Source organism: Pseudogymnoascus destructans (assembly GCF_001641265.1).
Source record: "Pseudogymnoascus destructans isolate 20631-21 unplaced genomic scaffold scaffold_14, whole genome shotgun sequence".
NCBI classification, from domain to species: Eukaryota; Fungi; Ascomycota; class Leotiomycetes; order Thelebolales; family Thelebolaceae; genus Pseudogymnoascus; species Pseudogymnoascus destructans.
The window spans coordinates 1074893-1098730 of record NW_020167533.1 but is presented as its reverse complement, the minus strand read 5'-3'; the positions used below and the strand labels follow the sequence as shown (position 1 = coordinate 1098730).

Genomic DNA, 23838 nt, shown 5'->3' with positions numbered 1-23838 from the left:
ATGGGTACGGTGCAACTAAGCCTATGGTGTTCAGTGCCATCTGCCAACTACGTGCAGCAGAAACTCCAACACGTGCACCACCATCACAACGGTGGTTCCAGACATGGATTAAGACACAACAACACAACTTCCATACAATAAAAACCCGGCCAATTGAAGCAGCACGGGTTGCATCTCATGAAGTATCAGCTATTAAAGAATGGTTTTATGAATTTAAAGATGTGTGTAATCAACTAGATATTACTGCAGGTGATATCTACAACTTTGATGAAGTTGGATTCCGTGTAGGAATGAGCACCGGTGAACATGTGTTGGTACCATCTGCAGTAAAGGAGGTAAGTTGTTTCTACTTATCTTACTTTATATTATTCTAATATTTATAGCTTTATATACAAGCTCCAGAGAACAGACAAAGTCTTACAGTTATAGAGACAATTTCAGCTGCTGGCATTGCACTTCCACCGTTCCTTATTATACAAGGAAAATTACACATGGAAAGTTGGTACCATGACAATCTACACGGTGATGAGAAAGTTGCAGTATCCGATTCCGGATATACAAACTCTGAGCTTGCAATGGAATATCTACAGCATTTTATTCAACATACACCGTCTATAAGAACGAAATTGTTAATAATGGACTCTCATGTCTCACATGAAGTTCCAGAGTTTATAATACTTGCACATCAACACAATATACACTTACATGTGTTTCCGTCTCATCTTACGCATATTCTACAACCGCTAGATGTTACTGTGTTTGCACAATATAAACATTGGCACCGACGTGCAATTCAACAAGCAATCCGGAATTTTGATACAGATTATAATGTTATATCTTTCTTTAGAGACTTGTCTACTATCCGTAAGCAGACATTTACAAAGGGTAACTGTATCAAGTCTTTTAGAGATGCAGGTATTTGGCCACCTAACTATGAAAAGATTCAAGAGAAGGTTGCTATATATGCAAAACCAGAAGTTTTAGAAACACCACAACGCGCATTTCAAGCAAGTTATGATCTTTCAACATGGAGTCAAACATTTGATAAGATCCTTAGTTCACCGTCACGGCAAAAGTGGGCATCTTCTTATACTGAAATCCAAACTCAGTTAACAGAGGCTGAGCTGTTCCAGTCAGAGCTTGTACAAATTACTACTATTATGACTGAGCAACGACAGCGGAAGGTTAGAAGTCGGAAATCTATTCAAAAAGGCGGTGCTATTACAGTTGAACATGCACGGCAAAGGATTTATGAGAAGAAGGTAAAGGAGCAACTTTTAGAAGAAGCACGGGAGAAAAGAGAGAGAACACGCATGGTGAACGTTGAGCGTAAGATGCAGCTCCGTGCTGGCATCGATGCACGGAAGGCAGAACGTACACGGAAAAAGGACCTACATGAATTTCAAAAAAGTAACCCAGACACGGAGCCACCAATTGGCTTACGTACAGAAATCATTGACCCGGACGTTACACAGAAGAAACGTGAGGAGGAGGAGGAGGCAGACCGACTGTTAGCCATCGAGGAGAGTGGGTACGTGAACTTTGCAGGCTTGGACTACGACATGATTCACGATGCAAGTGACGGTGGCTGTGATGATCAATCACTGCCTGACAATATTGATCCAAATCTTTTTTAATTATTTAATTCTATAACTTATATATATTTACAGCATTGTTACGTTGTCAGTCGTGTTCATGGTCGGTCGTGTCGCGTCGCGAGTCCGCTCCCGAAGTGTCCCACAATCGCTTTCGCGTCCCAGTTCGCTTTTGCCAACCGCCTCCAGGCGGTGGTTTGAGAACCAACGATTATTTAGTCCTGATAGACGACAACCAATGCAGCTTGCCGATCTTTATCATGGTCGAGGAGACATGGATAGAAGTTGAATAAATGCCACGCGCCAACTGCAATCCAGTAAAGCTGCAAGCGCCAGACTCCAGATGATCCGTGATTTCTCAACTGGCACAAAGGTTGAACGCTGTTGCCTGGCCAAGCGCCGGATACTAAAGGGATACACTCAAGCGTTCTCAGCCTAGCATCGTATCATCATAGCCTCCGCAACCAAGCCATCTATAGATTACAACAACTCAGGCTCAGCCTGCACAATCGACTCTACGCAATACGACCTCGCCAATCGCAAATATGCCTCATGACGATGTGGCTGGCTTCTGCCTAGCTATCCCTACAACTTGTATTTTGAGCAGCATCCTAATGGGCCTTCTCGAACAGCTGAGATAGGGAAGACAAGAAGGGTCGTCGAGATCTACATGGTGGCAGCAGCGGATACGAGTGTAAGGGCGTACTGCTCAGCATTCTGCCGGTCGAGTGATCCCAAAACGGATCGATGAGTGGCTCAGCGGCCGGGGGGCCAGGGGGAGCACGGGCCAAACCCAGCCTTGGCAGGTTCAAAGCTTGGCAGGCCACTAGTGGATGGAACGCGAGATCGTCGCATTTCAATGGTAACGATATGCCACTAGTGCCACTAGTGGCAGAGGGCTGCGTTTCAGCGGGGGGAAGTGGGGAGCTGTGGACGGAGTTAAGGGTGGTTAACCCCTGTCGATCGCGGGCCATCATGCTACTTAATCTAAAATGTTGTTAACCCCGCTGGTGCCTGAGGCCCACGCGGGACCACCCGACGAGTATGAACTAAATTACGGACGTTGTATTTCCCTCTATATAACGGTTAAGATACATCCGACAGCAACTGCGTATGAGCATAACCGAGAGCGAGACACGAACGATTCCGAGGAGAAAATCGGAATCCAATCCAACGAGAAGCTATCGTTGGATTGGTAGGCTTCAGAGAAGGGCTTGAAAAAGGTGCTCAATGGACCCTGGTATTTTAGCACAAGCGCAATGTTGATGATCTTTTATTTCATGTCTAATATGTATTGACCACTCTGAATCTTGCAATACGATCTCAATTCCTGCCTTCTGACCTGGTTCCCTGGACTCCCGTGAGACCCTGGGCTTACGCGTTACAGTGGATTACTGTAACCATACCTCATACAAAAATAGGCAGTCCTAGTAAAGTTCACGTACACTAATTCAGAGAGATGGGCTGTCAAAATGCCTTAACATCTCGTAGCCAATCGTCTGTAGCACGTTATCATGTCTAATATGTAGTGACCACTCTGAATCTTGCAATACGATCTCAATTCCTGCCTTCTGACCTGGTTCCCTGGACTCCCGTGAGACCCTGGGCTTACGCGTTACAGTGGATTACTGTAACCATACCTCATACAAAAATTAGGTAGTCCTAGTAAAGTTCACGTACACTAATTCAGAGAGATGGGCTGTCAAAATGCTTCAACATCTCGTAGCCAATCATCTGTAGCACGTTATCTAGCATGGAATCAGTGTTTACAGACGTACTTTCTTTTTCTTTTTCTTTTTCTTTTTCTTTTTCTTTTTTTTTTCTTTTTCTTTTTCTTTTACAGATGTCGCTAAATCATGGTCTGTCCTTCGTGATACCGAATTTGATTAGATATTATGTAAATGAGGCGTATTCCACCTGGCTCCATGAACGCCGAGTCTTGGCTCACCAACTCCTGTTTGGATATGGCAGGAACCAAGACCAGCTATAGGCTCACAATACCCAACCCTGACGAGGTATTTCAACAAGTCCGAAAACGTAGCGTTGCCGGGTATATAAAGACGTCGTCACTTCCTCCTCTCTAAGCTCTCACGACTCAGGTTCAATACACTCATAACTCTTTCCTCCTCCCAACCAAAATGATTCCCGTAGTACTGGTTTCCGTCTCCCTCTTCGCTGCGCGCGCTTATAGCATCGGATCAGAGTACGCCAATGATGTTATGCAAATCATGTCACAGATCGAACACAACTTCAAAATCGACTTGGAGCACACGCCGTACTTTGAATCACCAAGGCGCTGGGAATCAACCTGCCTGGAGAACTGGGGAAAGTGCCCCAAAATTGGGAAATTTGAGCGCTATTTGCTGTCATCGGGAAAACCAACCGTCAAATACACCGTCAATGAGGACGCAAATATGGACAACTTTAACCCAGCCAACAGCATACTGACTGCGACAAACTCGACAGCGATCATAAAATCCCGGACTGTCGGTTGGACCATTGGCGCAAAGCTTTCTGCAGAGGGAAAAGGCGTTGGTGCCGAGGTCTCGGCGTCATATTCCGACACCAGGACCAACGGCGGAACGTTCACCAAAACGGTTTCCTACCAGGAAACGTGCCTGCCTGGATACCGCTGCCGCATTGAGACCTGGGCTTTCTATATCGATTATACTGGGCTATGCGTGAAACAATTGAGACTCGACTGTAACAGCAAGTACACTATCGCCCAATGTGTGGAGCCCATCCTGGGATGCCAACAGTTCATCGACTATTATAACCTTTGTCATACGGGCAAATTAGCCCCTTGTGACGTCAAGGTCCCGCTCTACCGGCCGTCCGGGGAGCCGTATACTCGCGTCGTTCTCGCCTCCGACCCGCCTGTTGGTAAGACGCCGAGGAGGTCAGAGCTCGACTCGCCGCAGACGGAGTACCGGATTATCGGCTGAAGTCTTGTTGAAGAGAAGTTAGGGCAGATCACAGCCTCGACCTTCTTTTGAAGTTATCAGAGTCACAGCTGTTTTATTATGTATTTAGCTTTACCCTTATGGAGGCTGCTGATCAAGAAGGAACTAGTACCGTTATGAAGTTCAATAGAAAGCAGTCGCCAACCGACAGTCATTACCTTGCAAACTCTATGCATTATTAGAAACATTGGCAATGCTGGTGACAATTCCTTTTGTATTCAGTAGATGCTATAGTGGACCGCATTAGTAGTCTATGCGCTGCAGCTTAGTAATGCATGCACTACACTATGTGGAAATATTCGCGTTTGATGCGAATATTTCCACATAGTTTGACGCGTTGGTGTCACGTGACCAATGCCCAATCACGTGCTTTCGTGGCTTCACGGCAGGCTGCTTACAAACCGGCGCCCACGGCGCCGCTCGACAATACTCGTGATTATAATTGATTTTCTAACCCTGCTTACTTAAAAGCTTTAGGAAATAGAGGTTATACAGGTATAGTTATAGAAACAGTCTACTCTAAATGGCTAGTTAGGGGGTATAGGGGCAGGATTGTAGGGGCGTTATGTAATATGGGTATGTACTAGAACTCTGAACTCACAACCTGACAACGGAGCAACGATTTGCCAGTATCAATACGACGATGACAGAGCAACCATTTGCCAGTATCAATACTGGCATGACAGAGCAACGATTTGCCAGTAACAATACGACGGTGACAATTGTGTAACGTCGCGAGGAAAAAGAATAGTTCAAATAACAATGTCCCTCTTTCTGATGTTAATATTGATGATATCCGAAGATCCTGAATACTACGCGAAATACATAAACTAAGGCTATGTCACGTGGTACCGTCCACAAAACCCGGGGTTATGCTTACTAAGCTGTTAGCGGGGAAGTAATATTTAGGACGTGGGGTTGCCACATAGAATCCAGAACACTTCCAAAACACATCCACGAATCCATACTCCCCATCCACGCAAACAATCGACATCATGGCAACTCACGAGCAGCTCCCGTCTACCTCCTCCCGCCCCCCACTCGACCCCACCATCACGATGCCCACAACCAACACGGTCAACATTGGCACCCGAAGGTCGAAGCTCGCGCTCATACAAGCCCAGATTGTGCACGATGCCCTCAAAGCCGCCTACCCCGAGACCGAGTTCAAGATTCACGCCATGGCAACAATGGGTGACAAGAACCAAGTAACTCCGCTTCACAGTTTTGGCGCGAAATCCCTCTGGACGTTTGAGCTTGAACATGGGCTCCTCGACGGCTCGCTGGATCTCATCGTGCACAGCCTGAAAGATATGCCGACCCAGCTTCCACCACAGTGCAAGATCGGCGCCATCACGAGCCGCGAAAATGCACGAGATGTGGTGGTCATGAAGCCAAGCCTCCCATACAAGAGCATTGCCGAACTTCCCGCTGGATCCGTCGTGGGGACGAGCAGCGTGAGGAGAAGCGCACAGATTGCGAGGAAATTCCCAAGTTTAAAATTCAAAGACGTGAGGGGTAACTTGGGGACGAGACTGGACAAACTCGACGCCGAAGATGGCGAATACGCCTGTTTGATTTTGGCGGCGGCAGGGTTGGAGCGGGTTGGCCTCGCCGATAGAATCACGCAGCATCTCGATTCGAAGACCCCGGGAGGAGGAATTCTTCATGCCGTCGGACAGGGTGCCCTGGGGATTGAGATCCGAAGTGACGACGAAAAGACTCAGTCGCTTCTCACGAAGTTAATAGATAACGATGCTCTGCTGGCATGCCTGGCTGAAAGAAGCTTGCTGAGAACCTTGGAAGGTGGTTGCAGCGTACCAATAGGCGTGGAGACTGAATGGATTGAGGAGGGCAAGCTGCTGATGAAGTCAATTGTTGTTAGCTTGGATGGGACGGAGGCCGTAGAAGCGGAGACGCTCGCCGAGGTCCTTACGGTGAAGGAGGCCGAGGAGTTTGGCTTGGCTGTGGCTCAGGATCTGATTGCCAAGGGTGCGTCCAAGATTTTGCAGGCAATCAACCTCACCAAAGATGTGGTCGTGGATGGGCCGGCTGCATAGACCGGTCATTGCAAAGGAGGTAGCTTCTCAGGAACTGATTGCCGGGTGTGCGAGACCGCCTCTGGTGCGTTGTTGATGGTTACCTGTAGATACATAGCGTTACAGACAGAGCTTATGCCTCAATGTCACCAAGACGTCACACACTTCTAATGAATAAATCAACCCAATGCTAAAGCCAAAAACTCTTTTGTATTGTCGACTGTCCAACAGATATACACTGATCTACCCAAGCCATCTCCCTATTTATTCCGAAGCCGAAAACTTCTTGTATGCAGCCGCATCCATCAGCCCCTCCAAATCCTTAAGTCCCTGCTCTCCAATCTCAACCTTTGCAATCCATCCGCCGCCGGCGCCAGTATCCTCTGGTGCGTTGTTGATGGTTCCTGGCTTCTCCTCCAAAATGTTGTTGACCTCTGTGATTGTGCATGTGATCGGGGAGTTGATGTCCGAAGCAGACTTGACCGACTCGACGGCTCCGATGGTATCGCCGGCCTCAACCTCCATTGGAAGAGTTGGGAGCTCAACGTAGACTACATCGCCAAGGGCGTGCGCTGCGTAATCGGAGATTCCCAAGGTTCCAGTCTTTCCATCCTCCGACACATCAACCCATTCGTGCTCGGTAGTGAACTTCTTTGCAGGTGCTAGAATCGTGAGCTTCAATCGACCGACTATAGGGAATAACTAACCAGCGCTTCGTGCGGAGAATGAGCGGACTGCAAAGTTCTGGGTGCGAACTCCGGAGCTGGTGCGAGCAGCAAACCTCGAGGCCACTGGGCGGAGGGATCTCATTATTGAAGCCATTTTGGATGCGTATGAAAAACTACAACGTTGCGATGACGACGATGTGGCGGCAAAATGAGTGAAACGTCGAGCAAAAAGTAAAGATCAATTGATCAGAGTGATGTTTTATTGTATGCGGGGATTGTGTATATAAAAGGCGACTATTCCATGAAATATATCGCCAATGTCGGAGTTCAACCCCGACGGGGCGGATTGGCGCGTCTAATTGGCTTTTGCCGACCAAGTATGACGCGAGTAGGCCCTAAACAAGAACCCGATGGCTGATCGCGAAAGTACCAAAGGGGGAACACTTTAATATGCACGTGTGTCGCGTGTATCGCGTTTACCTTGCCAGCTGAACTTCCGCGTAACAGGAACAGGATTGGGCCAGGCGTTTGTACCGCGACTGTCAATAAGACGAGGCGTAACAACTGCCAAATCACTCGTCACCCAACATCTCACCTCATCATCCTCATGGTCTCCGAATAGAGCCCCTAACACTTCGGTGGTAACCCTAAGACCCTGTGGAACAACACCCAATCACACTCCAACCACTCGCCCGTCAATCTGGATTCATCAAGTCTCTCTGCTGGGTTGCCAGCTCAATATTGCGACGCCGTTGACACAATGGGCCACGATCTCTACCAAACGGCTCGGGAACCTCAACAGCCCGAGCAGCAAGACGACTCCATGGGGGGTCTCGAGCAATCACAGACATCAACACCACAGTCCAGCCATGATGTTCGACACCAACAATCCCAGCCTGACCCTTCGGGCCACGAATTTCGCCATCAACAATCTCAATCCGACCCTTCGGCATTCCAGTCATCTTACCAGCCTCAACAACAGCTCTATGAACAGCAAATGAATGCCGACCCTGGCGAACCCCGCTTCCCTGCTCCACAGGCCCCGGCAAACACCATCCCGCGCCCTACTTCTGGCCTCTCGGGCGGGGGTGACCGATATGGGAATATGGGAACCACCTACCAGGAACAAAACTCTCGCGGTTCATCTACCGCTGCGACAGATACGGGCCGGAACAAGAACAGCGTGGTGATCAAGGTCGGAATGGTTGGGGATGCGCAGATTGGCAAGACCTCCCTCATGGTGAAGTATGTCGAAGGCTCCTGGGACGAGGACTACATTCAGACGCTGGGTGTGAACTTTATGGAGAAGACGATTTCAATCCGCAACACAGAGATTACGTTCTCGATTTGGGATTTGGGAGGCCAACGAGAGTTCGTAAACATGCTGCCCCTCGTGTGTAACGACGCCGTGGCAATTTTGTTCATGTTCGACTTGACAAGGAAGAGCACGCTGAACAGCATCAAAGAATGGTATCGCCAGGGTCGAGGCTTTAACAAGACGGCAATTCCGTTCTTGGTGGGAACAAAGTACGACCACTTCGTCAACTTCCCCAGAGAAGACCAAGAGGAGATCTCTAACCAGGTTTGTTTCCTCTGATGCATATATTTGCCCTATCTAACCGCAGACAGGCCCGTCGTTTCGCAAAGGCAATGCGTGCAAGTCTCATCTTCAGCAGCACAAGCCACAGCATCAATGTTCAGAAGGTAGGTCCACCTTGACACGTCACGGTGATCAGCGCTAATTGATGCATAGATCTTCAAAATAGTTCTTTCCAAGGCATTCGATCTGAAGTGCACCATTCCCGAAATTGAGAATATCGGCGAGCCACTCCTCATCTACCAATCAGTCGGTTGAATGGCCTAGTACCGGTGAAGAGACGATTGGATGCGTGAAATGCTTCATCATGGCTGAAACGACCCGATATACGAAGGGATGAGGAACGAGGAGCATGATTTATGGCTGACTGGCTTTATTGTGGCCCTGTGGATGCTCTGGAAATAGTTGACAAAAATAGTAAGTCACGGGGATGGATGTAAAACGCGTCTCTCTCTGGATAACGTTTTTCTGTATTCTATGGCGAGCAAGGGTGCATTGTCAATGGAGTTTTAGCTAGTCCAGCAATATAGGGGATAGCTCAGGTTATTGCATGGTCCGTTGGGATGTAACAGTAATCACAAATCTCAACGAGAGAATACATCAGTATGTTTCAATAAAACAGTATGTATTCTCTCACTGAGATTTGTGACAATGAAACAGTTTCATTGTCTTGCAATCAGTGTGCATTGATAAAGAATGAAACCCGCATCTAGCTTGCCAAAGTTTTCTTCTCATCGATGCCTCTTTCTCGGGTGCAATTATACTCGCAACCTACGGCTTAGCCTTTGCTGCTTCTGACGCGACACGTATTTTTCGGTTCCTTCTATTCCGAGATTTCTTTGACCTTTTTCTCATCCCCATTGGATTTTCAAATTTGTCAGTCGGCTGCGAAGTAGAGACCTTGGAGGTTTGGTCTTCCACTTTGGTATTCGAAGGGCTGGCGGCTGTCGTTGGTTGGTAGGACTGCGTCGTAGTTTCGGCGGCTGTTTGCTCGTCGGATTTTGCCTTGGTTTCGGCGGCTGCGGCGTCTGGTATGCTACAGCTTTCCTGGTCATGAGAATTCCCAGCTTCCGTTTCAATTTCAGGTGTCAACGATACTAACACATGACCCTCGTCCATGGTCTCATGTGTAACATGGTATACATCCGACATGTGCTGCTCTGCGGAGATGAAGTCGCATTCTGATGACAGCAAATCCTTATCAGGCGTAGATTGTCCAGCAGCCCTTGAGTTGGCCGATCCAAGGCTGGCTGGAAAGGTCTCTGGGGAGCTTACTTCGATCCAATCATCAGCTATGCTATCGAGGGTTTTCGAGGTGGAGCCAGCAAACTCGGTGGCAGAAGATTCGCCGCGTTGCAAACTGTATGCAGTCTCGGGAGCCATGATATCCTCAACGATAGGACTGTTGGCACCTTCAAGAGTACCTGTACTGTTGTCGGACAGATCAGTGCAACCCTTTGGCAAACAGTCCTCGACTACATCTTCTTTCACAACATCCGAACCTCTCGAGACCTCTATGATACTCTTGAACGAGTCATTTGACGGGTCGGTGGACTGTCCTCTCGGAATATTGGATGAATCTTTGGCCCATCCTGTCGGAATATTCAAAAACTTATCAACGTCAACCAGGTATCTTATCAAAGACTCAGCTCGTCCGAGGGGCCTGGGGGCCTTCACGCCATCATCTTGATGTGTTATTTCCGAAGTAGAATTTGGCACCTGGGAATTGCAGCTGTCATGCTCTGAGGGGCTAATGGAAAAGCGCCGAAGTACCGGTGTTGGTGTTGATAATTGAGCAAATAATTCCTGGCCATGCATCTGATCTCCACATTCCCCAATATCTGCCTGTCGAGTATTCAAACCACAGTTGCAGTCCTCCGCATTTCCATCATCTTCATCGACACTATCAAGCCCTCCTGCAACACCGTCCAATCTAGCCACCTGAGTGCCATTGAGCTCCGGCGTCAATGGACGAGACCGGGAAAAGTCTGAAAGCCGATGATGTTGCGGCCTATCCTCGTACCCATAATAAACACTGACAGGTTCGTCGGCCCTGGTGTCACTGCGTCCTTGACGAAGGGAAGAGCCCGAGTATATGGATCCCAAGCCGAAAGACTTTACCCCAACATCCGAACGGATAGATGGACTAAAATCCTCACTCGTTGCTTCTTCTTTTATTGTGCCAAACCCCGCTGGCATCTCCAGTATTCCGTCGATTTCCTTTTCTTTCGACCTGTAGCTCAAGAAATTAGGCGATGGGTATCTAATTGGTGAAACTAGAGCATTCGGACGGGCTGGGTTTGTGGCACTCCTTTGAGAGAGTTTTGAGTCGCTCGACCTTCCCCCGAGATCTGCCAAGCTGCTCCTCCTAGTGATTGGATTCAAGGCAGAACCTATGGGCGATGATTTCCTCACTGCCAATTTGAGGGGAGCGTAGCCTGGTTGTCGAGGCTTATTGTGGGAAGCTGCACCTTCACTTGAGTTTTGCGGATGTTCTTGGTGGCCGACACCTTGTAGAAGAGGCTCGTTGACATTCGTTTCTTGCTCTCCAGGGTTGGGAGAAGAAACTCGATGTACTGTTTCAATCTTATGGCCACTTACAGTCACTGGCCTGAAAACTTCTGGCACCTCCTCAAACAAGTTCGATGTGGAATATCTCATCTGCTGTTGTTGGCCGGGCTGTTTGGTGATTTCGGTTTCCCTTCGTTCCAAAAGAATCCTCTCCTCGCGGGCAACAATCTCCCACTCATCCTGCATGAGAGTGCATCTCGAACAAAACAAAGATTGGACGCAGTCCCCACCAGCCGTACCATCGATATTATACGTAGCTCGGATACGAGAGTGCTGTAGCATCACTATAAACCCTGATGATACCATCAGTACTTCCAAAGCCAGCTGCTCAGACAGGATACTCACAATCAAATCCGACGCAGCACATTATCATCCCAAACATCCAGCACGGCCCATTACAAATGTGTCGCCGTGACAAATCGAGAGGGTCTTCCCCTTCGGCCATCTGCTTGAGCCGGTATTGAGTCTTGCCGTAAAGAACACATGGAATACAGGAGCCTGTGCACAGTGTGGTGATGTCGTGATTCCGTGGCCGGAAGAGCTTTGTTATCCAAGGACCAGATTTGCGGCGAGTAAACCCATTATAGGCTGTATTCCCCCAGCTTGACACCTGTTGGAAGTATCGCGGGCGGTCAAAGTAGGGCCCAGTCGCAGCGTCAGGGTTTATAGCATTGAGCGGGTATGATAGTGACGGGCGGTGGGTAATGGGAGACAAGAAGTTGTCCATCTCTTCAGCCTAACGAGAACAGGACTGGTACTCGTGCTGGCAAGTTGTTTGATTTTCAACTACCATAGAATAATAAAGATATCGCTTTTGAAGCACTAAGCAACGAGCAGCATATATAATATGTTGATGCATTGTAGTTCGTAGCAAGGAGAATAGTCCACGACAGCGGCTATTCTGCCCGTCACAACTATGGAGGAAGGATGGTGTTGGATATGAACGGAAGCTGCGATGGAGGTAGAAAATATTAGAAGGCAAGTGCGAGGGAGATAAGTAAACCAGTCGTGCTCATATGTATATGGATAGAGCTCTACCAGCGCTTCTGACGGTCCCTTAAACTCATCAACGCAAGTATCACGAATTTGACAAAGCATGTGAGAGAGAAACAGAACTTCAAGCGCATCTTTGTTGGCCACCCGCTTTCCAGCACACATGATTCAAATATGAGTTATACAGTATGTACAAGGAATAGACCGCCGCCAAGTGACAATGCCACAAACCTTCAATGCCCCCACTCGGTCTCCTTGCTTCTGGAGGATGGCCAACTTTATCTATGAGCCACGGCAACCTGACGAGACGATTAATTCGAAGGCTTGGACACATCGACGGTATCCTTGGACTTCGATGTCTCTGGGGTTCCTTCGGCCTTCTGGCTGACATCGGAGTCTCCGCCAACATCCGTGGAATGCTTGGCGTCCGTAGTTAGCTATATAGGTTAGTAAATATTAGACAATATCTGGATCTATAAATACCTTCTCGGTAACCTCAGTAGTATCCTTTCCCTCGTCCTCCGACTTGGAAGCATCGGCGCTCGGCTTCTCCTCCTCGTTGTCGGTGGCGGAAGCCTTGACCTCTGCCTTTGGCTCCTCCTCCTTGACCTCCTCCTCCTTGACCTCCTCCTCCTTGACCTCCTCCTCCTTGACCTCCTCCTCCTTGACCTCCTCCTCCTTGACCTCCTCCTCCTTGACCTCCTCCTCCTTGACCTCCTCCTCCTTGACCTCCTCCTCCTTGACCTCCTCCTCAGCCTCAGCCTCAGGCTCCGCGTGTGCCTCTATCTTGTGGGGAACGTGAAGGTGGTGAGCTTCTGCGGGAGATTCCTTGAGAAGGTACCAGCAACCAGGGACGGTGACGGTGACAGCTCCGGCAGCCCTGTGATCAAATTTTGTCAGCCTGCCATTCCCCATGAAGCTCCAATTGTACAGCGAGCAACTTACCATGGCAGGTCACTGCTAGCCTCTGGCCCATGGCCACTGGAGTATCCGCGTCTGGCCGAGTGGCGCACCAATTGGGCTCTTGCGCTACCGACGGACAGGCGTGCGGAGCGAAGAGCTCCAAAGGCGGATCTTGCGAAAGACATTGTCAGAGAGATTGAAGCAATTGAGCTATTAACAAGTACCTAAAGTAGATATCAGTATCAATTGATTGTCACATGCAAGTTCAGACGGACTTTACTGGATTTGTGCACGTCGTGGACTCGATTGAGCTGTGAGGAAGAAAGAGGTCGGGAGGAGGGAACATAACCGGGCACGGCATCGGAATATTGTAGTTCCTGACCGCCGCCGATTTCCCCCCACTACGACATGCTTCGGGGGTCTTCGTTCTCCTACCATATCCCCCCCTCTACACCTTTTTCTACATTTTAACCTCACTTCTTCACCTTGGTGTCGCTCAGGATCTGGTTAGATTTCACCAGACCTACTCGTGAACACAAACACTACTGAGTGTGAGTTTGTTCACGGTGTACGATTGCGTTGGTCCCTTACAGACCAATGCGAAGTTTGGCGAAGCAACCACTCGTTCACAGCTCCAACTTCAACAGCTGTAACATAACAGCCTCAAGACAAGCTCCATACAAGCTCTACAAGTCCCTGTAGCCTCAAGACAAGCTACCATCATGTCGAGCACTATTCCCGCAAACCCAAATGCACAGACCGTGGCAGCGTTGTTGCCCAAGCTCCAAGATCCGGACCCGGATTATCGATACATGTCGCTGAACGATCTATTCCAAGTCCTCACCATAGGTCGCCCAGATTTCCTATACAACGACTATAACACTGCCGCCAGAGCAGTAGACGGCATCATCAATACGTTAGACGACCAGAATGGCGAAGTCCAGAACCTGGCTATCAAATGGTGAGATCCCCCCCCCACCCCAAACACCCATTTACATCCTAACACTATTGGCAGCCTTGCTCCCCTCGTCACAAAAATCCCAAACACGATGCTGGCACCTCTTATCGAGAAGCTCTCCAACCTCACCACTGAGAATTCCGTCGACAACTCTATCCCAGCCACTGCCCTCCGCATGGTCGTCATTACCCTCCCTCGCCCAGTCCGGGGTGTGGCTCCTACAAAAGAAGTCATTGAAGCATATACTGCAATGAGCCGTGTTCTGATCCCCAGGCTGATTGGACATCTTGTTGTTACCCCATCCGCGCGTTCGAACCAGCCATCGCCGCCTGGGATGCTACAGATCGGCTCCAATAAGGAGGTGGACGCTGAGGCAGTAGACGTCTTGATCGAAGTTGTCAGGTGCTTTGGTCCCATGTTGCAGCAACCTGAAGTTGCGGCATTGCAAGAAGCAATCGTTGGAATAATCGAGAATGCAAAGGCCAGCTCGGTCGTCAAAAAACGGGCCGTCGTGGCCATTTCTATTCTGGCGGTTTACCTTTCGGACAGCTCTCTCAGCGCCTTCATTCAACATCTTGTTGAGAGCTTCAGCAATGACCGCATAACTCTCATCCAGCGACGACTATACATCACCATTCTCGGCTCGATGGCTCGATCAATTCCCCTGCGCTTCGGCCCTTACCTGAAGGGTATTGCTCCATTCGTCCTGTCTGCGCTGAGCCAGCAAGAGCTCGATGACCAAGTCGAGGATGCAGCTGAAGATGGTGAGCAAAACCCAGAAGTTGACGATGTGAGGGAGGCCGCGCTTGTGGCTCTCGAGGCATTCATCTCCTCTTGTGGCAACGAGATGCGATTGTACACTGAAGAGATAATTTTTTCAGCAATCCGCTTCCTCAAATACGACCCCAATTATGTCGATGACGATGAGGATGATGAGGAGATGGGCGGAACACAGTCCAACGATGACGATGACAGCATTGGCGGCGACGATGATTTCGAAGATGGTGATGCCGGATTTGACGACGACGATGACGATGCAAGCTGGAAAGTGCGGCGTTGCGCCTCCAAGGTTCTATACACTCTGATCGGAACGAGAGCTAGTGGAGACCTTCTCGAAGATGGGACATTGTACTCGCAAGTTGCACCCGTGCTGGTTAGCCGGTTTAATGAGAGGGAACAGAACGTTCGACTGGAGGTCATTTCGGCCACGGCTCTGCTTATTCGAAAGACAGGAGAAGGCTCTGCCACTCTGCAGGCTAACGAAGGGAATCTGGACTACATGTCCCAGCCGACGAGTCGTAAGCGTAGACGGGACAGCTCGATAACCTTTGATACCAGGCCTCTGATTACAATGTCAGCTGGGCTTACTTCCCCCATCATCGAGCCTCTCCCTCCATCGGGTCCGAGAGCAGACCTGTCCAGGCTCAGCCCAACTTTAGTCAAGGCAGTGGCGAAGCAACTCAAGGGCACTTCTGTTCCCACGAAGCAAGCCGTCATCAATCTTCTCGCGAACCTCGTGTCCGTGCGGCATGGTGGCCTTTCAGAGTACTTTGCTCAGCTCGTCGACCCCATAGTTGATGCCATCAAGGGCACGGGTGCTTCTTCCGCGCCATCCTCTGGCGTAATCACTACCGGCTCTGCTTCAGCAACAGTGAGCACACTGCGCGTCTCTGCTCTCAAACTCATAAGCGACCTTTGCGAGACACACTCTTCTAGCGTCCTTCAGCCTTTCCTCCCAAAGATCGTTCCGGGGGTTGTGTCTGCCGTCAAGGATCGATACTACAAGATTTCAGCAGAAGCTATCGTGACAGTTGAGCAGCTCGTAAAGGCTTTGACGCCACCTCGGTCACGCATGGTCGGAGCCAAACATCAAACCGATATACAGAATCTCTACGATGTCATCATAAACCGCGTTTCTTCCAACGATGCTGACTTGGAGGTTCGATATCGCGCTATCCACGCTCTCGGTATCTTACTTGCGCGCACTACCAGTGGCGAGGGTGCCAAGCTTCTCTCCCAGGATGATAGGAATGAGGCTTTACAGCTGCTGAAGGATAGATTGAAGAACGAGACTACCAGGATTGCATCGGTGCGTGCCATCGACACTGTTGCTGCCTTGAGCACTGGCAAGGATCAGTTGAAGCCGGATTGGGTCCGGGAGGTATCCTTGGAGCTAGCAGTCCAGCTTCGAAAGGCCGACCGCTCTCTTCGTGGCTCAAGCTTAGCTGCCCTCAAAAACCTGGTCGTCACGCCAGCAGCGAGAAATAGCATGGACCATTCCACCATAAGTGACCTTGTCGCATCTCTCTTGCCCCTGCTGAACACAAACGACCTCCACCTATTAGGTCCTGCTCTGCTTGTCACTGCCTACTTGGTTGAGGATGATGCCAAGACTGTCGTCTCTCCTGGGTTGAACAAGGCTCTTTGTGACCTTCTAATGACGCCTCTGGGAGGAGCCGTTTTCGATGCTTTGCTCGTACTGGTCAAGAATATTGCCGGCAAGGGTTCCGGTCAGCCTCTGATGAGCGGCCTCCTTCAAGAAGTCAGCATAAATGGAGATCCAACCGTCGTTGGCAAAGTCATCGGCACACTTCTCGTATATGGAGGTCCTTCTGTTGGCGTCACAATAGATATGTTCATCCAAGAGCTTGATAGAAGCTCTGACGATACTCGAAAGAGTCTGGCCCTGTCAGTCCTGGGCGAGACAACTCTTCGTATGGGACCAAATTCGCCGTTGAAACCCGAAACTTTCACGTCTCATTTCACATCTGAATACACCAAACTTCCGCTGGCTGCAGCGGTCGCTCTAGGACGTGCTGGGGCTGGAAATACGGCGTTGTATTTGCCTGCCATCCTTAACAAGATGAACGAAGGTGGGAATACTCAGTATCTTTTACTCCATTCTATCAAGGAAATTTTGCTAGAGGCTGGTAGCAATTCTATGGATATTGGTTCTCAGTCAAAGGCCATTTGGGATAGATTAACTCTCGCCTCCCAGGTAGAGGATAATAAAGCAGTTGGCGCCGAGTGCATTGGAAGATTGGCCATTATCGATCCGAAGCTGTACATGCCAAAGCTGCAGGTATGTACAAGTCATCAACCCATAGTTCTCACACTAACCGTCAGTAGGCCTACCTTCAAGACCCTTCCCCGTCCATCCGTGCCATGGGTATCCAGGCCATCCGTTACACCTTGCCAGATAGCGACGAAACTTTCGATGCCATCTTGAAGCACTCGCTGATTGACATGCTCACGACAATGCTCAACGATACGGAACTCGAGAATAGAAGACTTGCTTTGACAACCCTCAACTCTGCTGCGCACAACAAGTCGGATATACTTCTTCCGCGCCTGGGACAATTGATGCCGCTGGTGATGAGAGCATCCGTCATACAACCAGAGCTGATTCGGGAGGTCATGATGGGCCCCTTCAAGCACAAGGTGGATGACGGCCTTGAAGTCCGCAAAAGCGCATACGAGACTCTCTATGCACTTATGGAGACTTCCTTCTCGCGCATCAATATCCTGGACTTTTATGACAGGGTCATCGCCGGGTTAAACGACGAGCATGACATCCGATCTTTATGCAACTTGATGCTTACGAAGCTGGTTGTATTGGATTCGGAGGAGACTGCCAGGAGGCTCGACTCTATTGCAGAATGCTTCCGGACGATCCTTTCCACGAAGTTGAAGGACAATGCTGTGAAGCAAGAGATTGAGAAGCAAGATGAGGCGCGCAAAGGGGTTCTACGTGTTAGCCTTCTGTTGCACAATGCCATCCCAGCGGCGTCTTCAAACATGGGCATAGCAACTGGTCAACACCAGACTTGGCGAACATTTTGGGAGTGGGTGGAGAAAGATTACGAGCCACAGCTTCGTCACATTCGTGATGAGGGGCGTGACGCCGGACCTACTTATTAGTTTCAGCGGCCTATCTGCTATGAATTTGATGAGACATGAACTCCACGAAAGATACCAAAATACAATATTGGTATGGACACCCGGTGTTGTTTGTTTGTTGATGTCGTGCCTGTGATTTCGTGACAATATCCTATGAGGGCGGGGCTTACTCGAATAAATCGGTGTAGTGTATCGATTAGCCCTACATACCTCACCCTTCATGGAAAGGTTGATTCGGGTCACCACGAATTTAATTTATAGTAGAAATCACTTTAGAGATAAGTACGTTCCATTAATTCTCATGTATGTATTTAAGGACGATCCACCTCTTAATGTCCCCTTGTGGCATCATCCCAGTTTTCGAAACTCCATAACACGAAGAAGCAATGTCAGGAGCCTAGAGTGAGCAACAAAAGGAGGGGCGCCAAACATCACGATGGCCCAGCATAATTCTCGACTGAGCACAATTTAAAGAAGCACCAACGTCGGGACAATCATAGATGCGGATGCTGGCAGCGGAGTGCAATACCAGGCGCCTAGAGTGAGCGAACAACATCAAAGGCGCCAAACACTATGGCAACCCATAATACCTCTAGGCGGTCACCCTCAAATCAGGAGGCAAAACCAGCACGACAAGATCAGGTTTCTGGCATAACAGCAGCGTAAGTCCTGTTTCATGGCACAGGCGACGTCTCCCGTTCACTCATCCCACTCGTCATTCTTCAATGCTTCGATCCGAGCTTTCTCTTCCTTCAGCTTTTGTTCGCGTTCTCGGGTTCTGGCTAACCGATACTCAGGGTCGTTAACAGCGTTAACAACAACCTCTCCTTTAGCCTCGTGAACTGTATCAAGCTGAAGCTTTGGCACGATCTGCGCCGTGTAATAGCGGTGGGTGTTGTCGGCATGGGTTCCCGCTGTATTGATCATACCCGCGGCAACCTGGTCCATAATCTGACTGAAGCGGCGATCATCTCGGGCGTTACAGCGGTTGGTCTGCGATTCCAGGTGCTGCGTTATGGCGGAGCCGCTATGGAACTGCTTAAAGCAGAATGGGCACAAGCAGAGGTCGGTAAGGTGGGCGTTGGATTTTAGATGCATATGAAGCGCTTGGCTTGAGTTGAGGAGCTTTCTGGACACAGGTATTAGTATTTAAGAAATAGTGAGTGGCAATGTGGCTACTTACGAGCAACCAGCGAAAGCACAGTTGTACTTTTTGCTGTAGGGATTCCGATACTGTTCCAAATTGAAACCAGGCCGGTCCGGATCGTACTGATGGTAATATGTAGGGGCTGTTTCCTCAGCGGTCGACTCAATAGCTTGAACTGTTAATTGTTGCTCGCCCAGCTTGAGTTCTTGAACAGGCTGCAGAATATTTGAGGGCTTTGACGGTGCGCCAAGGTCAGGTTCGGCATGTGTAAGCATCGGGGATCGAAGGTTGGATGGCTGTTTTGATGCGCTGGAGTGATGGGGAATAGTGCCTGAAAACTTCGAAGAACGCGCTAGTGGTGGGGAAATCTTTGGTGCTTCTTTCTCCCATGGCATATTCTCAGCGCCTCCGGCTGCAATGTTGAATTGTTTCAGTCTGGCGAGGCTGGGCCAGTTGTGCTTGGGAACATTTCTATTCGGTGACATCTCTACCAAATCGTCTTCGGCTTTGCCTTTCGTGGGAGAATTCACGCCTGTAGGTCTCATAGGGGTGACAACGCTATCCGTTGAGCCCACGCCACGCCTTTGAATCTTCAAAGCCGGGAAGTTTCTCTTGAATTCTTCGTACTCGGCCTCCTTGCATGGGGTTTCGAAATCGGTCATGATGTCCCTCGGCGTAACATGACTTGCGGGACCAGCGGAAACGTTATCAACTTCAGACTGTACTCGGCGTGCGGGACCAGCGGAAACTTTGCCAACTTCAGATCGAGCTGTGCCTGCAGGAGCTGGAGAAGCTTCGAGGACTTCCGACGGAACACAACTTGCATTAGCAGTGTGAGCTTTGTCAATGACATCAGTAGTCGTGGCGGTATTTCGCTTCTTGGGTAAGCCCATCTTCTTGTAATAGTCATCATTTGCATCTCGGATCTTCTCGAAGGCCAGTTTGCGAAACACGGGACATCCATCGATCTCAACATGATGTACTAAACTCCCGCATCGAGTGAATTCCTTGTGGCAGCCGCTGCAGATCAGACTCTGGTCGGGTGGATGCGCCTGAAGCTGTCAGTATGGTTATAGAGGAGCTGGGGAGGTCCAAACCTGGCGTTGATGGGTCTGTTTACCCTCCTCAGACTGAAATTCTTGCCCACAAGTAGCACAAGCGTGTGGATGATTACCGCTCACGATCATGTGTCTGATATAGGCTTGCCAATCGTCAAACTCCTGATCGCATTGAACGCAGACCTCGGTTTGTTGTGCAGGAGTCGCCATAGCAGTAGAATATTGAGAAGAAGATGATCGGGGCAGTTGTGGTGGTGTAGAGGGTGAGTATGGTGCAGAATATTGTGACAAGGAAGACGGTTGGGGTAGTTGTGATGATATATAGAGGTTGAGTGCGGGTGCAGAAGGCCAATATCGTGACAACGTAGAAAGGAATATGTGAAGAGAAAGAAAGGTAGATTGGGAATTTGAAGCAGCGTAGAAGGTGTAGAAGATGAAGAAGGTGAAGAAGGTGAAGAAGGTGAAGAAGGTGACGATAAAAACAGATTGTAGGTGATGTGTTTTGATAAGGAAGATGCTTGGAGTAACTGAGGTCAAACAGGTTGCAACTAAGCGCGACGACGTGACATTCGCCTGTTTATGGCACAAGTTCACATGGGATAATAGGCCAACCAGGACAAAGAAATTGTCGTAAGCCTGAATGAATTCGGTGTCAAGCTTCCATGTCTCTCTTGCCTCAGGCTTGCCACAGGCGTTGCTCGATATCAGTCGGCGCCCAAGGAGCAGCGCTCGTTGCACCTTAAATTCATTTGTTATACAGTACATCAACCGCAGCGCCAAAGTGTCAGAGCCGTTTACGATAGGTCGTGTGTTAAAAGAAGTTCAGAGCATGGAAGAAGTTCAGAGTGTTAACAGTTACGTGAACTAATATATAGTTCACGTAACTGTTAACACAGAGAGAATGAAGGCTGGGCAAAGCAGTGGAGTTCTACACCTTCTGATAGAATAGCTTTCCAAAGACATGACATGGGGCAAGATGCGTGTGAACTAACACTGGTATAACACTGGTATATCCCGCTGCTACTACACGAAAGCTCATGACGGGATTTCAACGTCGATAAGACATTGGGAGGAGGCTCAAAGTTGGAACTACTTAGTCTGGTGTTCAAAGGCAGGCTTAGTCCACATCAACAAGAGGCCCTGTAATCAATCGGACGGGTGGAAAGACGTTTTCTCGTCAATCACCAACGTGGGAAAGCCCGCGATTCTCGGATTGTAGGGCAAAGAGCCGTTTATCATTGTCTATCATCATCATCGTCGCCGTCGTCGTTGTAATCGTAATCGTGATATGGTAGCCTCGTCACCAGTGGGCGTCGGGGGTTCGGGAAGAACGATCCACCGAGGTCAGTCAGTCAGGGTAAGGCTGCGCCTCCTGAGGCTTACCATACGTCGTGGCTGCCGCCTCAACTCCACGCCCAATCAACAAGCCCTCGTTCAAATATCCTCATTATGCCATGCGGTAGTGCTTGTGGTAACAAGATGTGATGGACGAAACCTCAGCACCACCCACGAGCCCACTATCTCTCTTAAACATGGCGGGCGTTCGCAAAATGATCCGGAAGTGCGAGCGGTATTGCTGCTTGACCTTCACCTACTTTCCCTTGGCCTTTGTCTACAGCATTACCACTTGGGCAGTATGGGTTGAGGCCACGATAGGTTTCAATCCCTCCCAGAGTGCCTGGATAGGTTGGTTCTTGGGACCCTCTCAACAACAAAGGGTTTAATTGCTGACGCTCGACAGGGTCGGGAACCTCATTTCTCGGTATCGCCCTCTACATCCTTCTCAACTGGTCCTATACCACCGCCGTCTTCACTTCTCCGGGATCGACTACCGACCTCCATAATGGCTATTCCTCACTTCCCACCCAAGCAGCCCCTGCTGCCACCTCCTTCACCGTCAAATCAACGGGTGAGCTTCGCTTCTGTAAGAAGTGTCAGGCACGGAAGCCCGACCGCGCCCATCACTGCTCGACTTGCAACCGCTGCGTACTCAAGATGGACCACCACTGCCCCTGGCTCGCAGCTTGCGTTGGGCTAAGGAACTACAAGGCGTTCCTACTTTTCCTCTCCTACACGACAATCTTCTGCTTCGTCTGCTTTGGAGTGAGCGCAACCTGGGTGTGGACAGAGATATTGCGTGATGGACAGTACGAGGATAACTTAACTCCCATAAATTACATGATGCTTGCTGTTATTTCAGGAATGATTGGGCTTGTTCTTGCATTCTTCACTGGCTGGCACATCATGCTCGCGAGTCGTGGGCAAACCACCATTGAGTGCCTTGAAAAGACCAGGTATCTGTCGCCCGTTCGGCGCGCGATGCAGCACCAACACATTGCACAACACCGCTCCCATGAGCCGCCAATCTACGGACAACAGCTGCGCGATATATACACCAACGCTCTACCGGGCGTGACTCGGCCTGAAGGGGGCGCCACGCCTCCTGCGGAACCCCGGTATAGGACATATGAGGACCTCGAGCGTCAGCGGGCTGGAGATAGGTATCAAGAATACCTCGATGAGCAAGACTCAGAAAAGCTCCCCAATGCCTTTGACCTCGGCTGGCGGCGCAACTTGTATGTTTTGTTCGGGCCAAGGAAATTGCTCTGGTTCCTACCAATCTGCAACAGCATTGGTGATGGCTGGAGCTGGGAACCATCTCCAAAGTGGATTGCGATGCGAGAATACATCCGCAAAGAGCGTGACGAACAGTTAGAGCGGGAACGGAATGCCGGGTGGGGGACGGCGAGTGGTGGTTGGGAGGGGGAACCAGAGCCCGTGCAGATCACGAGGCACTATCTCAACGCGCCGTCTCCGACAATGTCTTCGGGGCAGCGCAGCCCTACCAAAGCCGACAGTGTGTTGGGCAGAGACCCGGGTAGTTATCTCGAGGGGCCCAATGATGGGCATAATATGCGGATGGAGAATCTGAGTCGGAACAGAATTGGCAAAGAAGACGACGACGATGATTATGATACGAGTAGCGATGAAATAGAGACGCCGCGGCCAGGCCTAGTACAGCACTTTAGTGGTTTCGGCGCGCAGCGGATATTCGGAGGGATGAAGATGGGTCTTGGCCAGGCACAGAAGCCAGAGGGAGACGGGGAGGATGGAGATAGTGTGGACTGAAAATAGTAGGTTGTTGAATTTGTATTGATACTGCATGCCGGAAGGGCATTTATGACGTTTCATGAGCGCGATCTATCTGAGCGTTTCAGAGGCTTCTGGAGTTAAATCAGCATGGGCACTGGCTAAAAGGTGGATTTTTGTATTTTGTACATTGATAGGGACGTTCTATCTAGAAACTCTCGAGCGCGAGCGAAGAGCTGGGATGATTCGAGTCCATCGCCAATCTTTGATCCTCAACTAAATGTCTAAAAAGATCTTTAGACCAATTTACAAGTTCAAGAATATTGTGAAATGATCATATTACAAATAATTAATAT

At 49.6% G+C, this 23838-nt stretch overlaps 10 protein-coding genes across 10 annotated transcripts; 5 read left to right on the top strand and 5 right to left on the bottom strand.

The window, feature by feature from the left end:
* Nucleotides 1-3733: 3733 nt before the first annotated feature.
* On the top strand, nt 3734-4540 carry VC83_05770 (uncharacterized protein; the record flags this gene model as incomplete). The annotated part of the gene is made up of 1 exon (XM_024469384.1): nt 3734-4540. The coding sequence occupies one exon, from the start codon at nt 3734-3736 to the stop codon at nt 4538-4540; it is 807 nt and encodes a 268-aa protein (XP_024322929.1).
* Nucleotides 4541-5501: 961 nt separating this feature from the next.
* Nucleotides 5502-6787, top strand: HEM3 (porphobilinogen deaminase). Its single transcript, XM_024469383.1, has one exon. It carries the CDS (start codon nt 5554-5556, stop codon nt 6616-6618), a length of 1065 nt encoding a protein of 354 aa, XP_024323072.1. The 5' UTR covers nt 5502-5553; the 3' UTR covers nt 6619-6787.
* VC83_05768 (uncharacterized protein) lies at nt 6788-7530 on the bottom strand. The gene is made up of 2 exons (XM_024469382.1): nt 7305-7530; nt 6788-7259 (listed from the first exon to the last, which is right to left on the bottom strand). The coding sequence occupies exons 1-2, from the start codon at nt 7417-7419 to the stop codon at nt 6862-6864; spliced, it is 513 nt and encodes a 170-aa protein (XP_024323073.1). The 5' UTR covers nt 7420-7530; the 3' UTR covers nt 6788-6861.
* Nucleotides 7531-7701: 171 nt separating this feature from the next.
* On the top strand, nt 7702-9569 carry VC83_05767 (uncharacterized protein). The gene is made up of 3 exons (XM_024469381.1): nt 7702-8847; nt 8895-8969; nt 9019-9569. Exons 1-3 carry the CDS (start codon nt 8026-8028, stop codon nt 9118-9120), a joined length of 999 nt encoding a protein of 332 aa, XP_024323074.1. The 5' UTR covers nt 7702-8025; the 3' UTR covers nt 9121-9569.
* Nucleotides 9570-9633: 64 nt separating this feature from the next.
* Nucleotides 9634-11619, bottom strand: VC83_05766 (uncharacterized protein; the record flags this gene model as incomplete). Its single annotated transcript, XM_024469380.1, has 1 exon — nt 9634-11619. One exon carries the CDS (start codon nt 11617-11619, stop codon nt 9634-9636), a length of 1986 nt encoding a protein of 661 aa, XP_024323130.1.
* A 636-nt stretch (nt 11620-12255) lies between these two features.
* On the bottom strand, nt 12256-12591 carry VC83_05765 (uncharacterized protein; the record flags this gene model as incomplete). The annotated part of the gene is made up of 1 exon (XM_024469379.1): nt 12256-12591. One exon carries the CDS (start codon nt 12589-12591, stop codon nt 12256-12258), a length of 336 nt encoding a protein of 111 aa, XP_024323075.1.
* A 146-nt stretch (nt 12592-12737) lies between these two features.
* Nucleotides 12738-13637, bottom strand: VC83_05764 (uncharacterized protein; the record flags this gene model as incomplete). The annotated part of the gene is made up of 5 exons (XM_024469378.1): nt 13605-13637; nt 13372-13553; nt 13171-13306; nt 12910-13035; nt 12738-12863 (listed from the first exon to the last, which is right to left on the bottom strand). The coding sequence occupies exons 2-5, from the start codon at nt 13512-13514 to the stop codon at nt 12738-12740; spliced, it is 531 nt and encodes a 176-aa protein (XP_024323131.1). The 5' UTR covers nt 13515-13553; nt 13605-13637.
* Nucleotides 13638-13768: 131 nt separating this feature from the next.
* VC83_05763 (uncharacterized protein) lies at nt 13769-18407 on the top strand. Its single transcript, XM_024469377.1, has 3 exons — nt 13769-14290; nt 14345-17369; nt 17417-18407. Exons 1-3 carry the CDS (start codon nt 14052-14054, stop codon nt 18206-18208), a joined length of 4056 nt encoding a protein of 1351 aa, XP_024323076.1. The 5' UTR covers nt 13769-14051; the 3' UTR covers nt 18209-18407.
* On the bottom strand, nt 18408-21297 carry VC83_05762 (uncharacterized protein). The gene is made up of 3 exons (XM_024469376.1): nt 20432-21297; nt 19371-20386; nt 18408-19316 (listed from the first exon to the last, which is right to left on the bottom strand). Exons 1-3 carry the CDS (start codon nt 21155-21157, stop codon nt 18887-18889), a joined length of 2172 nt encoding a protein of 723 aa, XP_024323077.1. The 5' UTR covers nt 21158-21297; the 3' UTR covers nt 18408-18886.
* A 494-nt stretch (nt 21298-21791) lies between these two features.
* Nucleotides 21792-23828, top strand: PFA3 (palmitoyltransferase for Vac8p). Its single transcript, XM_024469375.1, has 2 exons — nt 21792-22078; nt 22134-23828. Exons 1-2 carry the CDS (start codon nt 21877-21879, stop codon nt 23519-23521), a joined length of 1590 nt encoding a protein of 529 aa, XP_024323078.1. The 5' UTR covers nt 21792-21876; the 3' UTR covers nt 23522-23828.
* The last annotated feature ends 10 nt before the right edge of the window (nt 23829-23838 follow it).